The sequence below is a fragment of the Somniosus microcephalus genome, chromosome 4 (genome assembly GCF_052327205.1).
Source record: "Somniosus microcephalus isolate GS21.2 chromosome 4, FLI_Smic_1.0, whole genome shotgun sequence".
NCBI classification, from domain to species: domain Eukaryota; kingdom Metazoa; phylum Chordata; class Chondrichthyes; order Squaliformes; family Somniosidae; genus Somniosus; species Somniosus microcephalus.
The window spans coordinates 256,352,141-256,365,811 of NC_140990.1; the positions used below are offsets into that span (position 1 = coordinate 256,352,141).

Sequence of the window (13,671 nt, forward strand, 5' to 3'; positions counted from 1 at the left end):
GTAGCTGACAACTCTCTTAGAGTCATAGGGGGAGAAATTGGGTGAGTAGCGCCACTTGTTAGCGCCTAAAGAGGCAGGCAGTGGCTGTAGCGCCACTGGCTGCGCCTCCCGTGATATTGAGTTGGGGCGATAATGGTGGCGTTAGCCTTTTGCGCTGTGCCGCCACCGATGACGTAATCGGTGTGCGCAGCGCCCCATTCGCGTCCTGTTCGCGATATTTGGTTGCGAATGCCGCAGTTGCGCCGTTCGCTACCCGCGCCCAGTTCATGGGGCCTTACTGTGCCGGCAGCGGCGCAAGTTAAGGTGGAGGTGCGGGGCGGCTGCCTTTTTCGGCGGCCGCCTGCCAGCACCTCCGTCCCCGGCCTCCCCCCGCGGCATTGCCGGCTGTTTCCCGAGAGCCCGGCACTTCTCCTCGGTGCCGGGCTCTTTTGCCGGCATTCGCGATCGGGGATCGTGCTGTTGCAGGCTCCTCCCCCTTAACAATGGGAGGAAGGCCTGCAGTACCGCAGCGTGCCGTGCCACAGCGTGTGGCGCTGCGGCACGTTGCGCTGCGATATTTAGTTTCAGCGCCCTAAGAGGGACGCGGAGCACCTCGAGCCTCGCTCCGTCTCCCTCTAGGGGCAATGAAACTGAATATCTGACGATCACTAAAGCCTCGAACGCTGCGCTAAATCCTGCGCTCAGGCGAACTTGGCGCCAGTTTGGCGCCTCAACCCAATTTCTAGGCCATAGAGTCATAGAGTTATACAGCACAGAAAGAGGCCCTTCGGCCCTTTGGCCCATCATATCCATGCTGGCCATCAAGCTCTGTCTATTCTAATCCCATTTTCCAGCACTTGGTACGTAGCCTTGTATGCTACGGTGTTTCAAGTGCTCATCTAAATGCTTCTTGAATGTTGTGAGGGTTCCTGCCTCTACCACCCTTTCAGGCAGTGAGTTCCAGATTCCAACCACCCTCTGGGTGAAAAAGTTTTTCCTCAAATCCCCTCTAAACCTCCTGCCCCTTACCTTGAAACTATGCCCCCTGGTTATTGACCCCTCTACTAAGGGAAAAGTTCCTTTCTATCTACCCTATCTATGCTTCTCATAAATTTGTACACCTCAATCAGGTCCCCCCTCAGCCTTCTCTGCTCTAAGGAAAACAACCCCAGCCGGTACAGTCTCTCTTCATAGCTGAAGCGCTCCAGTCCAGGTAACATCCTGGTGAATCTCCTCTGCACCCTCGCCAATGCAATCACATCCTTCCTATAGTGTGGCGACCAGAACTGCACACAGTATTCCAGCTGTGGCCTAACTAGCGTTTTGTACAGCTCCATCATAACCTCCTTGCTCTTATATTCTATGCCTCAGCTAATGAAGGCAAGTATCCCATATGCCTTTTTAACCACCTTATCTACCTGTCCTGCTGCCTTCAGGGATCTATGTACATGCACACCAAGGTCCCTCTGATCCTCTGTCCTTCCTAGGGTCCTATCATTCATTGTGTATTCCCTTGCCTTGTTAGTCCTCCTAAAATGCATCACCTCATACTTTTCAGGGTTAAATTCCATTTGCCACTGTTCTGCCCATCTAACCATCTATATCATCCTGTAGACTAAGGCTTCCCTCCTCGCTAATTACCACTCCACCAATTTTCGTGTCATTTGCGAACTTACTGATCATACCTCCTACATTCATATCTGAATCATCAATGTACACTACAAATAGCAAAGGACCCAGCACCGATCCCTGTGGTACACCACTGGACACAGGCTTCCAGTCACAAAAACAACCTTCGACCATCACTCTCTGCCTCCTGTCACTAAGCCAATTTTGGATCCAATGTGCCAAATTGCCCTGGATCCCATGGGCTCTTATCTTTTTGACCAGTCTCCCATGTGGGACTTTGTCAAAAGCTTTACTGAAGTCCATGTAGACTACATCAACTGCACTACCCTCATCCACACACCTAGTCACTCCCTCGAAAAATTCAATCAAATTGGTTAGACATGGGGGGAGAAATTCGGTGGAGCCGCAAACAGGGCGCCCAGCTCGCCTGGGCGGCGGAATTACCGCTGCGATTGGAGCAGTTGCGACCGCCGGAAATTCAGCTTGTGCGCCCCAAGAGGGACACGTGGCACTGCTCGAGGCGCTCCGCGTCCCTCTTAGGGCGCAGAAACTGAATATCGCAGTGCAACGTGCCGCAGCGTGTCGCACTGCGGTACTGCAGGCCTTCCTCCCATTCTTAAGGGGGAGGGGCCTGCACCAGCACGATCAGAGATTGCGAGTGCCGGCAAAAGAGCCCGGCACCGAGGAGAAGTGCTGGGCTCTCGGAAAACAGCCGGCACTGCCGCGAGGGGAGATCAGGGGGACGGAGGTGCTGGCAGGCGGCCGCCGAAAAAAACGGCCGCCCCCCAACTCCACCTTAATTTGTGCCACTCCCGCCACAGGTAGGCCCCGTGAACCGGGCGCGATTTACGAACGGCGCTACAGAGGCGGGCGCTACCAAATATCACGATTGGGGCGGTAGCGGGGCGCTGCGCACACCGATGACACCATCGGTTGTGGCGCAGCGCAACAGGCTAACGCCACCATTAGCGCCCCAGCTAAATATCGCGGGAGGTGTGGCCAGTGGCGCTAAAGCCACTGAGTGCCCTCTTTAGGTGCTAACTGGTGGCGCAGCCCACCGAATTTCTAGGCCATGATCTCCCCTGACAAAGCCATGCTGACTATCCTTGATTAATCCTGGCCTGTAATTCCCTGGTTTATCCCTACTACCCTTCTTGAATAATGGTACTACGTTAGCTGTCCTCCAGTCCTCTGGCACCTCCCCTGTGGCCAGAGAGGTTCTGAAAATGTGTGTCAGTGTCCCTGCAATTTACTCCCTTGCCTCACATAGCAGCCTGGGATACATCTCGTCTGGGCCTAGGGATTTATCCACTTTTAAGCCTGCTAAAACCACTAGTACCTCCTCCCTCTCAATACTAATTTGTTCAAGTATATCACAATCTTTTATAGTGCTTCAGGAGCTGTCAGACATCAATCCCGCTAGGTTTTACTGGCAGGTCCCAGACTGAGTGGGGCATCGGCGATTTGGAGTTAAAATACAGTTGGGCAGGTATGATGTCATCGGAGTGTGACTTTGACTTTTTATTAGGACCCCGCTTGCCTGGGGCGGGTGCCTGACACGTAACCAAAAACAGGTCAGTTAAAATGGTGAGAGGGCAGGAAGGGTACAGGAAGCACCCAGACACAATTTTAACTCCCACCTGCCCTGATCTCACCGGGCAGGCTGGGTCAAAGATCGACCCTCTAATGTTGGAATTTTGACAAAAGTTTGAACTGGAATTGAAGATCAGAAATCAGTCTTTTCTCTGCACAAATAAGTTATCATTACTTTCCTGCATGTTATTTCCCATCTCCAACATGAGAGCTGGACTGATCAATGCAAGGACAGTTCTATAGACAACATCAATATCTTTCCTTGTGAAAATGTCCACGCCCTATCTGCTGCACATTTGTAAACTGGCCAAGACTAGCAAAGTTCCCACACATCTGCTTGATTTCCCATTCAGGAATCACTTGAGCAAATTGAATGCTAGTTTTATTCAATTTGGTGATTTTGAAAGGAAGACTTGGTATATTTTCTTCAGTAACTGGCATAAGTGAAAAATTAGTGCCTTGTACAAAAATGAATTTCTTTCCCCACTAACAAACAGAGGAAAATATAGCTTAACATCATTTGCTGCTAATGGCTCTAAATTGAAAAATATTTTTGCAACTGTTTGCAGCACTGCTGATCTGTAATATCTGTTGAACTGCACACTATACTTGGCTTTGAAAGAGTCAGCTGGCAAATGCCAAGTCTGGCTATGTGAAACTCTCCTTTGCAGGAAATTCTCTTCTACACCCAAAACATTCACCCAAGAAACAGAAGAGGACACAGAACTGTTATACTCACATGGCAGTACCGGTCCCAGCCAAATACACCTTATTTCAGTTGCTACTTTGTGAATGGTAAAGACTTTACATCCTCTTACGATTGACATATATCGCTGAAAGACTTATAAAGGTCTTGCGTGCTAATTGAACAGTAGGTGCCCAGCTATTAATATCAATGTGACTAGATACTGTATACTGTTCTTTCTGAAACTATCTTGTACTGTGAAGTAGGCCTGGTCCAGATACTTATTGGAGCTGTTGATTATGATGTGAGGCTTTTGATACCAGAACATTTGGAAATTTTTCTGGAAAATAATTTGTTCAGATAGAAGTTTTGGAATCCTGACAAAAATGTAGCTTTCAATTGCCAGAAAAATGCATATGATGAACATTCAGTAGCATGGATATGCAATATTAATGGGCCATAACTGATTTTAGCCCAACATATGACATAGTTACAAAGATGTTCATCTGTTCATAAGTCTTTTTTTGTATTGCCATTTTGTATTCAGTAACAGCCTGTTGCTTTCACAGTGCTATTTTGGTGTCCAGTCACATGTATCATAATTTTTTTTTAAGCCACAACATCTGCAGGAAGAGTACAACAGTAAATAGGAATACATGCCTGTATTACCAATTATGGAGGAGGAAGCAAAGGCTCCTCTAAAACAAAATGTTTTTCCTTTTCTTTTGCTTCATTTTTTCCTCACTCCCTTTCCCTCTTGAAGGAATTGACTTCTTGCTGAGTTGTGCTCCACCCTCCAGTACCTCACCCATTTATATAATAGTCTTGGCAATGAGCAAAGGCAGATAATTAAAAGAAAGCTAGATGTTGTCCCCACCTGATGATGAGCACACACTTGCTTCCAGGGGTTAGTGGATAATGCTCAACAACATGAACCCCGATTGCTCGTTACTTTCCATATTGTGAAATGTTGCCTCTGCTCCGTCTGCTGCACCAAATAAAACAACTGATCTGCTGACAGCATGCAAACCGTCACATTCCCAGGCCCCCGATCTAAAATTAGTAACATTCAAAGTCTTAACTAATAGGATATTAACTTACCTTTTCTTCTGCAAGTTGGTCAATCAACTTTATTATCTCAAATGCTGTCACGCACCAGTTTTCTGTTTAGATGAAATCACTTTGTATCTCATCAGCTGTAACCTAGCAAGGTCTTACTCAGAGTGCTAAAATGCAGCAAGTCTTGAAATAAAGCATTCTTTGTGCACTGTTAAAATTCCATTTTGGAAAACTATTAAGTATGCCACAGTGAATTTTTTTGGATAAGCTTTTGGATAACCTTAAGGGTACTATGCTCAATATTGGACAGGAGTTATTGCACAAATTCACATTCGCAAGTTCCAGTGTACTGCCTCTGTACTAGGAAAATGGCAACTTGGTAATAAATCGGTTTCTTATTAACTGAATCTACACTGACTCATACAAATGCTACATATGAATAGAATGATATTACCACTCGGGTTCTATTAAAATAACATTTTCAGGCTGAAATTTGTTTCTTTTTAAAACGAATAGGCCAATAACATTGAAAAACTGCAGAGAACATTCAATATTTAGATCAAAATGCAATAATATATGAATATTTCATTGTGCTCAGTGAAACTAATGAACCCTTACAGTTACCCTGAGCCACAACAAATGAACTCCAGGGTTCATTGGTCCTAATATGTTGTACCCCATTTCAAGAGCCAAAGACTATTGTTTTTCACCATAATGAATGATTCCTAATGAAGCACACAGCTTTCAAATGTGTGACTTTTGAGAATGTGATTTTGGTAGTGGGCCATTAATTACAGAGGAAAATACTACATTCTCCTGTTTTTCTATTAAAAGAGGAATTTTACCCCACTCCAAGTTCTTGGCAACTTTAAAATCTGCATTTTTTTTCTCACCCAGAGAGCCTCACAAAGCAGGGTCATGTGATCTGGACTTTGGCTCTGGTTGGATCAAAGCCAGGTTTGGATAATTGGGAGTGGCAGTGTGTTCGTACAACAAAGATAGTTAGGGACCAAAAGTTGGATGACAGATTGGCACAAAAAATTCTTAAAGCTGAAGTTCATATGCTTATTTTTTTCAATGAAGCTTTTACACAAACATATACCAAAATATTATAAAACTGAAGTAATAAAATTCATAGACTAGCACATTTTTAACTCGAGTGTTACTGAGACACTCGCCTCAGAAATCCTTCTGAGCTGTAATGCTGTTAATTTTTTTATTTTATTCCCAAAGTGTTGCTGGAGTCCTTGGAGTTACAACACATGGGGATGTAATTTAACCTCAGCGAGGGTGCAAAATGGGTGGTAGGGGATTGGCCGCCCGTTATATACCCTGCCTGATTTTCCCCTCCATTAAAGTCAATAGAAACGAACATATACACTTTAAAAGAAATAGAGAAGCAGAAAATCTGAGGGTTCAGACACACAAATCTTTAAAATGGGTGGACACGCTGATAAGGCTGTTAAAGAAAGAATATTGGATCCTAGGTTTTATAAGTAGGGGTCCATCTATCCATTGTGTTCTGCCCTAGGGCAGGTCCTAACTCAGGTCTCACAGATAAGAATATTGAGCCACTTACCGGGGAAGGGTAGCTGAGGCGGTTTCCCATTACCTTCCTCGCAGTTTTTACCTTCAGAGTACCTTGTCCTAGGTGGGATGCAACCAAGGTTAAAAAGCCTCACCTACCCTTTACGATGGGGGAGGTCCACCTGCACCCATCGAACGCAAGTACCCGCTGCTGGACGTCAACCCAGTGTTCAGAGCCAGCGCTACAGTCTCTACTTGCCAGGGTTATCTGGAGTGGTGCTTGAGCCTAACCTTTCTAACTCAGAGGTGGGGAAACTACCACTGAACCAGTGGTCACTCTGCCTGGACATGAGTACCCCACTGATATCAACTCAGTATTTCGAGACCATATTCTAGTCTCCACTCGTCGAGCCTATCTGGAGCAGGGCTCGAAGACTTTACCTTTTGACTCAGAGCCGGAAATGCTACCACTGAGCTAAAGGCTCCCTCCTAAATAGGGTACAGAGTACAAAAGCAAAGAGATAATGCTAAACTCATACAAATTATTGGTTAGGCTGCAGTGTCCACAGTGATTCGCTAAGTTGATACCAGAGATAAGAGGCTTTAGCTATGAGGAAAGAGTAGAGAAATTGGGCTTTTGTCATTAGAAAAGTGGCTAAGAAGAGGTTTAATAGAGGTGTTGAAAATTATGAGATATTTTAATCAGGAAAAACTATTTCCATTGGTCAGTAACTTGGTAACTAGAGGGCATAAATTTAAAATCATCGGCAAGAATGCACAGAGGTTAGGAAAAGTTCTTTTGCACAGGGATGTTAGGACAGGGTTGTTAGGACATGAAATGCCCTACCAGAAACAGACTCTGTAATATCTTTTAAAAGGGAAATGGTAAATATTTGAAAAATAAAAAATGAAGTGTATAGAGAAAGGGTAAATGAAATGGGACTAAAGGTCCCTTTCAGAGAGCTAGTACAGGCATGCTGGGCCAAATGGCCTCATTCTGTGCTGTACAATTCTATGATTCTGAGACAAAATTCTACTTTGTTTCTTTCAACCTCACCGAGGTCAAAATGCACTTAACTTCACATTTTCTAAGAAGCACATAACAACTTTATGTTCCAAATAATATTTACTGCTATACAGAATGTTGCTGATGAATCACATGAGGGCGGACTTGCTGATTCTGTGCAGTGACACCTACCTTATCACTGTCCATGGTATTCTGTGAGGTTCTTGACGCAATGGAAATAGTGTCTGGCTGACTGCTGCCGTCTCCCTGACTATCTCCATCTTCTCCCATATCCCTAAGGATAAGAGGAACATAACAAAATTACTGAGTGATCACTCCTTCATTCAAAGATGCAGACTAAAAGGTATGGGATAATTGTAATTGTAGGTAGGGAGTCTTTGCTTAGGAAAGTAGACAGGCATGTGTATCATTGGACAATGGTGAGTTATTTACCTAGAGTGAGAGCAGTGGACGCTGTGGAATGGTTAGAAGAGATATTGAGAGGACAGGAAGAGACCCACTAGTTGGTAGGCCATGTAAGGGTAAATGAAGTAGGGAGAAATAATATAGGGGCCTTAAAAGCCATAAATGCTTAGATTGCCTGAAAACTCAAAAGATAATGGTTGCAAAATAATGTTCTCTAAATAATGTTCTGGGGGGAAAAATTCGGTTGCTTTGCGCCTCCCGTTAGCACCCTAAGAGGGCGCTAATGGGGCACAAAGCAACTGACACCTGGGCGCGGCGATGTTTGCGCCGCTCGTAAAATTGACCAGACATTTTGCAGCGGGGCTAAACACTACCGCCACGATCTCCTGTGCCCGCAGATCATGACATCAGTCGAGCGTGCAACGCCCCGGTAGCGCCCCGGACCGGATATTGAGTGGCGCCCCCTGCCTTTCTGTCTGCCGCTAGCAACGACAGGTTGTGGGGAGCGTTTTGCAGTCGGGAAGGGACTGTGGGAGCGCTATTTAAAGGCGAACGCTTCCTGCCTTTTTTTGTCGGCGACATTTTTGCACCATGCATTCTGAGAGAGAGAGACTTCTGGAGAGATTCAACGCTGTGTGAAGGAGTTTTGGGTACTGAGCAGCACTTCGCAGGTTCATTTTGATTTGACCTTCCTTGCATCGATTTAAAAGAGGCTATGGGGGCTGCACTCTGAGCTCTTTCCCTGGGCCTCTCCATTGTTCTTTCCAGCAGATTTGATGTACAGGTCTCTCCAGGCCAAGATTCAAGGCTGCAATGAGCAGGGTGTGGTTGGAGAGCAAGTTTGACCCTCCCCTTTAAGAACTGGCCGGCGCCAGTATGTCTGTGTTCCATTGCTGACTGACATTACATGAGCTTCGCCAGTGCTCTGAGGTAGTGCCTCGCTCCTCGATGTTAGTGCCCGATTTAGCGCTCCAATCACCTCCAGGGGTGATAGAAGTCAAGTTTGCAGTCGGAGGCGATAATTAGCGCCAGGCGCTAAACTTTGTACCTGGCCGATAATTGTGCCCCAAATGGGGCGATATCGAATTTCTCCCCCCTGGTGTTTAGTAAAGGAGGGGAGTCCACTGTGAACGTTGAGGGTGTGAATAAGTGTTTGGCAACGTAGTGTACAAAAAATGATGCTATCTTTACAAGTAACTGAGAATAATATCAAGACAAAAAGGACTGGCACAGGAGAGACGGGCTGCAGTTAATCAAAGCAGTTACAATGAGACTTGTAAGAAACATAGAGGTAGTTATCAAGAATTATTTAAAAGTACTGTAATTGGCTGGAGAGGAAATTGGAAGAGGCATTAAGGGGATTGTGCTGGTGGGAGGCAGCTGGAATAGACTCTTACAGAACAACAGTAAATGATCCAACCACTCCAGCTTCTTCGCACCTCTCCTGCTGCCCATGATATATGGCTGGGATTGTGCAAAGCCAATGGTAAATCTGTACCCTTCATATTTTGGAGACTGTCGCTCCCTTTAAATGTTGCTTACCCATTTCAGCTACTGCAGCAAGTGACCTGCTGGAGCACCTTGAGAATTTCCTGTGCCACAGAAATAAGGGACTATTTTTCAAGGATCAGTTTCATATTGAGTGTTAGCACAGAAGAAGCACCTTTGTTGCTTCAGGTTTTAGATTAGTAAAATCTGTATTTATTGTAAATCTACTGTGTGCATTCAATACTGCTCATTGATCATTGATCTGTTTACTGTTCAATAAGTCTGACTAGTAGACTGTAGCCTAAGCCAAGGTTTGATACAGTGCTTATTCTTCTGTCTTCTGATGGTGAGGAAAAACTGTGATGTATCTAGTAAGCCAAAACAAGGGCTCTCTGTTCTGGTCAATCCCTGGGCTCACTACATTTCCCTGAATTCTGAGCAAGTAAAAGCACACTCTGAGCCATAGGGAGTGAGTGCTTGCATATGGGATCAGTGTGTAACACTAAACCCAAGGGAAAATATTAAGTGTAGATATTCAAAAAATAAAACAGCAACTTTACTTACCCAGATGTGAATTGGGAATTCCTAAGTAATTTAGAATCTGAGTTGGTAAACATAATGTATGGCTGGTTCATGTTCCATTGCATCAGAGAACCCACGAAAGGCAGTGCAAATTTTAAGTGCCTAATGGTAAGGTGACCCAGACAATATACTAGGAATGGAAATCATGGCACTCTTGGAGGAGAGCTACCAGAGAATGATCGCTACAATACAGAATGAGGAATACTGTCCTTCTATCTGATTCGGGAGCAGCTGATTCTAAGGAGGCAGTTTGGAAAATACAAAATGTGTTGACAAAACATGTATTTGGGTGGAACAATGACAGATTAAATTTAATACTGAAAAGTGTGAAGTACGACACATCAGGAGGAAAATGGGTAACATACACAGAACATAAAAATAGGAAAGATGAAATTGAAAGTGATCTAGTGGCCTTAGTAGACTTGACACTCCAAATGTCCAACCACTGCAGAGCAGCAATCACAGAAACCCCACAGTGCAGATAGAGGCCATTTCGGCCCATCGAGCCTGCACCGACACATATCCCACCCGGTCCCCGTAACCCCTACACCAACACATATCCCACACCTATCCCCGTAACCCCACGTATTTAATCCCCCTAACACTAAGGGTCAATTTATCATAGCCAATCATCCTAACCCGCACATCTTTGGACTGTGGGAGGAAACCGGAGCACCCGGAGGAAACCCACGCAAACACGGGGGGAATGTGCAAACTCCACACAGTCACCCGAGGCCAGATTCGAACCCGGGTCCCTGGCGCTGTGAGGCAACAGTGCTAACCACTATGCCACCGTGCTGCCCAATCAACAAAGCAACGTGAATGCTGAACTGTATTAGTCAAAACAGTAGAGTGGAGGTCAGTGGAGGTCTTGGTTAAACTGAATAGTGCACTAGTGAGACCTCACTTTGAGTACTGGCTCCAGTTCTGTCACCAAGACACAAGGGAAACATACAAGCACCGAAAGCACTTTGAAGTACAGCCACAGGGCTGATCCCTAATGTCAAAGGTCTGTGTTGTGAGAAAAGACTGGCAGGATTTAGACTTTTCAGCTTTGAGAGCTGATCTTATAGAGGTGTATAAGATAGATAACGATATTGAAACTGTGAATCAAGAATATTACTTCAACCTAAATTGTGAAAGTAGGATGACAGGATACAAGTTCAAACTAGAGAAATGCAAATTTCGAACTGATGATCAGGATGTTCTTCGTCACAAAGAGGAATGGAATGGACTTCTGGGTAGAGTAGTGGAGCTGAAAACCCAGGAATCATTTAATTAAAAAAACAGATACTGTAATGTGGGGTGGGCGGGGGTCATGGAGTCTTTCTGGATAGATTCACTGACGAGCCAAATGGTCTTCCTCATCAATAGTTATCCTGTGATTTCGTGCTAGATTTAATGAGGTAAAATAAAACCCCTCAAATATTATGTGCTATAACAGCACACAAAAGTAGTACAATACAAACATCAAGGAGGACTCTACCTTTTGCTATTATTCCTTTGTTTTGCTGGGGTTTTGGGTAGCTGAATAGGTTCTTTCAGAGCTCCTTTCAGGTGGATAGTTCTCTCCTGTATGACTTCCCGAATATTTTTAATCCAATCCTGTTTTGTTTCAATGTTGGAGGCCTTAAAAAGAACACAGAATACCTCGTAAGATTTTATCACCATGGCTGCAATGTCAATGGTTGGAATTTCCTGGGGCTTCTCCTGAGTTTACATCAAAGTTACAGCAGTGGAGCAGGAGAAGCACCCAGGAAATTTCTGGCCACTGTGTTTGAATCATTGGATGTATTTAGAGAATACTTGTGATAACAAGTTAACTCATATCAATCAACGTCTCTGACTCATTTGCATAGTATTAATGATTTCAGTTTTTCTAATCGCTGTATTTTCACAGGATTGCAATTCTCTATTCTCATCTCATTCTGGACATGATTCCAATTGTTTCTCTTCACCACTCTCACATTGTCAAACACAATGTTTGGCATAAAAATAAAACAAAAAAGGTGACTCAACCATGGCTAACAAGGGAAATTAGGGATAGCATAAGATCCAAGGAGAGGACATATAAATTGGCCAGAAAAAGCAATAATCCTGAGGATTGGGAGCAGTTTAGGATTCAACAAAGGAGGACAAAGGGATTAATTAAGAAAGGGAAAATAGAATATGAGAGTAAGCTTGCAGGGAACATAAAAACTGACTGTAAAAGCTTTTATAGATATGTGAAGAGAAAAAGATTGGTGAAGTCAAGCGTAGGTCCCTTGCAGTCAGAATCAGGGGAATTTATAATGGGGATCAAAGAAATGGCAGACCAACTAAATACATATTTTGGTTCTGTCTTCACAAAGGAGAACACAAATAACCTCCCAGAGTTGCCGGGGAACATAGGGTCTGATGAAAGGGTGGAACTGAAAGAAATCAGTATTTGTAGGGAAATGGTGTTAGGAAAATTGATGGGACTGAAGGCTGATAAATCCCCAGGGCCTGATAATCTACAACCCAGGGTACTTAAGGAAGTGGCCCTAGAAATAGTAGATGCATTGCTGGTCATCTTCCAGAACTCAATGGACTCTGGAACAGTACCCATGGATTGGAGAGTAGCTAATGTTACCCCACTATTCAAAAAAGGTGGTAGAGAAAAAGCGGGGAATTATAGACCGGTAAGCCTGACATCGGTAGTGGGGAAAACGCTAGAGTCCATTATAAAAGATGTAATAGCAGAGCACTTGGAAAGCAGTGACAGGATCGGACAAAGTCAACATGGATTTACAAAAGGTAAATCATGCTTGACTAACCTACTGGAATTTTTTGAGGATGTAACTGGTAAAATAGATAAGGGAGAACCAGTGGATGTGGTGTATTTGGACTTTCAGAAGGCTTTCGATAAGGTCTCACATAAGAGATTAGCGTGCAAAATTAAGGCACATGGGATTGGGGGCAAGGTATTGACTTGGATAGAGAACTGGTTGGCGGACAGAAAACAAAGAGTTGGAATAAACGGGTCGTTTTCCGAGTGGCAGGCAGTGACTAGTGGGGTACCGCAAGGATCGGTCCTAGGACCCCAGCTGTTCGCAATATATATTAATGATCTGGACGAGGGAATTGGATGTAATATCTCCAAATTTGCAGACGACACAAAGCTGGGTGGGAGGGTATGCTGTGAGGAGGATGTCGTGAAACTCCAGTACGATTTGGACAGGTTGGGTGATTGGGCAGAAACATGGCAAATGCACTATAATGTGGATAAATGTGAGGTTATCCACTTTGGTGGCAAAAACAGGAAGGCAGATTATTATTTGAATGGCAATAGATTGGGAGAAGGGGAAGTGCAAAGAGACCTGGGTGTTCTTGTGCACCAGTCGCTGAAGGTAAGCATGCAGGTGCAGCGGGCGGTTAAGAAGGCAAATGGTATGTTGGCCTTCGTAGCAAGAGGGTTCGAGTACAGGAACAAGGATGTCTTGCTGCAGTTGTACAGGGCCTTGGTGAGACCGCACCTTGAGTATTGTGTGCAGTTTTGGTCGCCTTACCTGAGGAAGGACGTTCTTGCCATGGAAGGAGTGAAGCGAAGATTCACCAGGCTGATATCTGGGATGGCAGGAATGACATATGAGGAGAGATTGCGTCGATTGGGCTTATACTCACTGGAGTTTCGAAGATTGAGAGGGGATCTCATCGAAACCTATAAAATTCTGTC

The 13,671-nt window shown here is 44.7% G+C and overlaps 1 protein-coding gene across 7 annotated transcripts in view; it reads right to left on the bottom strand.

The window, feature by feature from the left end:
• kalrna (kalirin RhoGEF kinase a) overlaps positions 1-13,671 on the bottom strand; it is a 1,017,450-nt gene that overhangs the window by 344,192 nt on the left and 659,587 nt on the right. For all 7 annotated transcript variants that reach the window (XM_085986273.1, XM_085986275.1, XM_085986274.1 and 4 more), the window contains exons 32-33: positions 11,461-11,603; positions 7,671-7,773 (exon numbers count right to left, since the gene is read on the bottom strand). In XM_085986273.1, the coding sequence (XP_085842399.1) occupies positions 7,671-7,773; positions 11,461-11,603 (246 nt within the window). The remainder of the gene's footprint in view (positions 1-7,670; positions 7,774-11,460; positions 11,604-13,671) is intronic.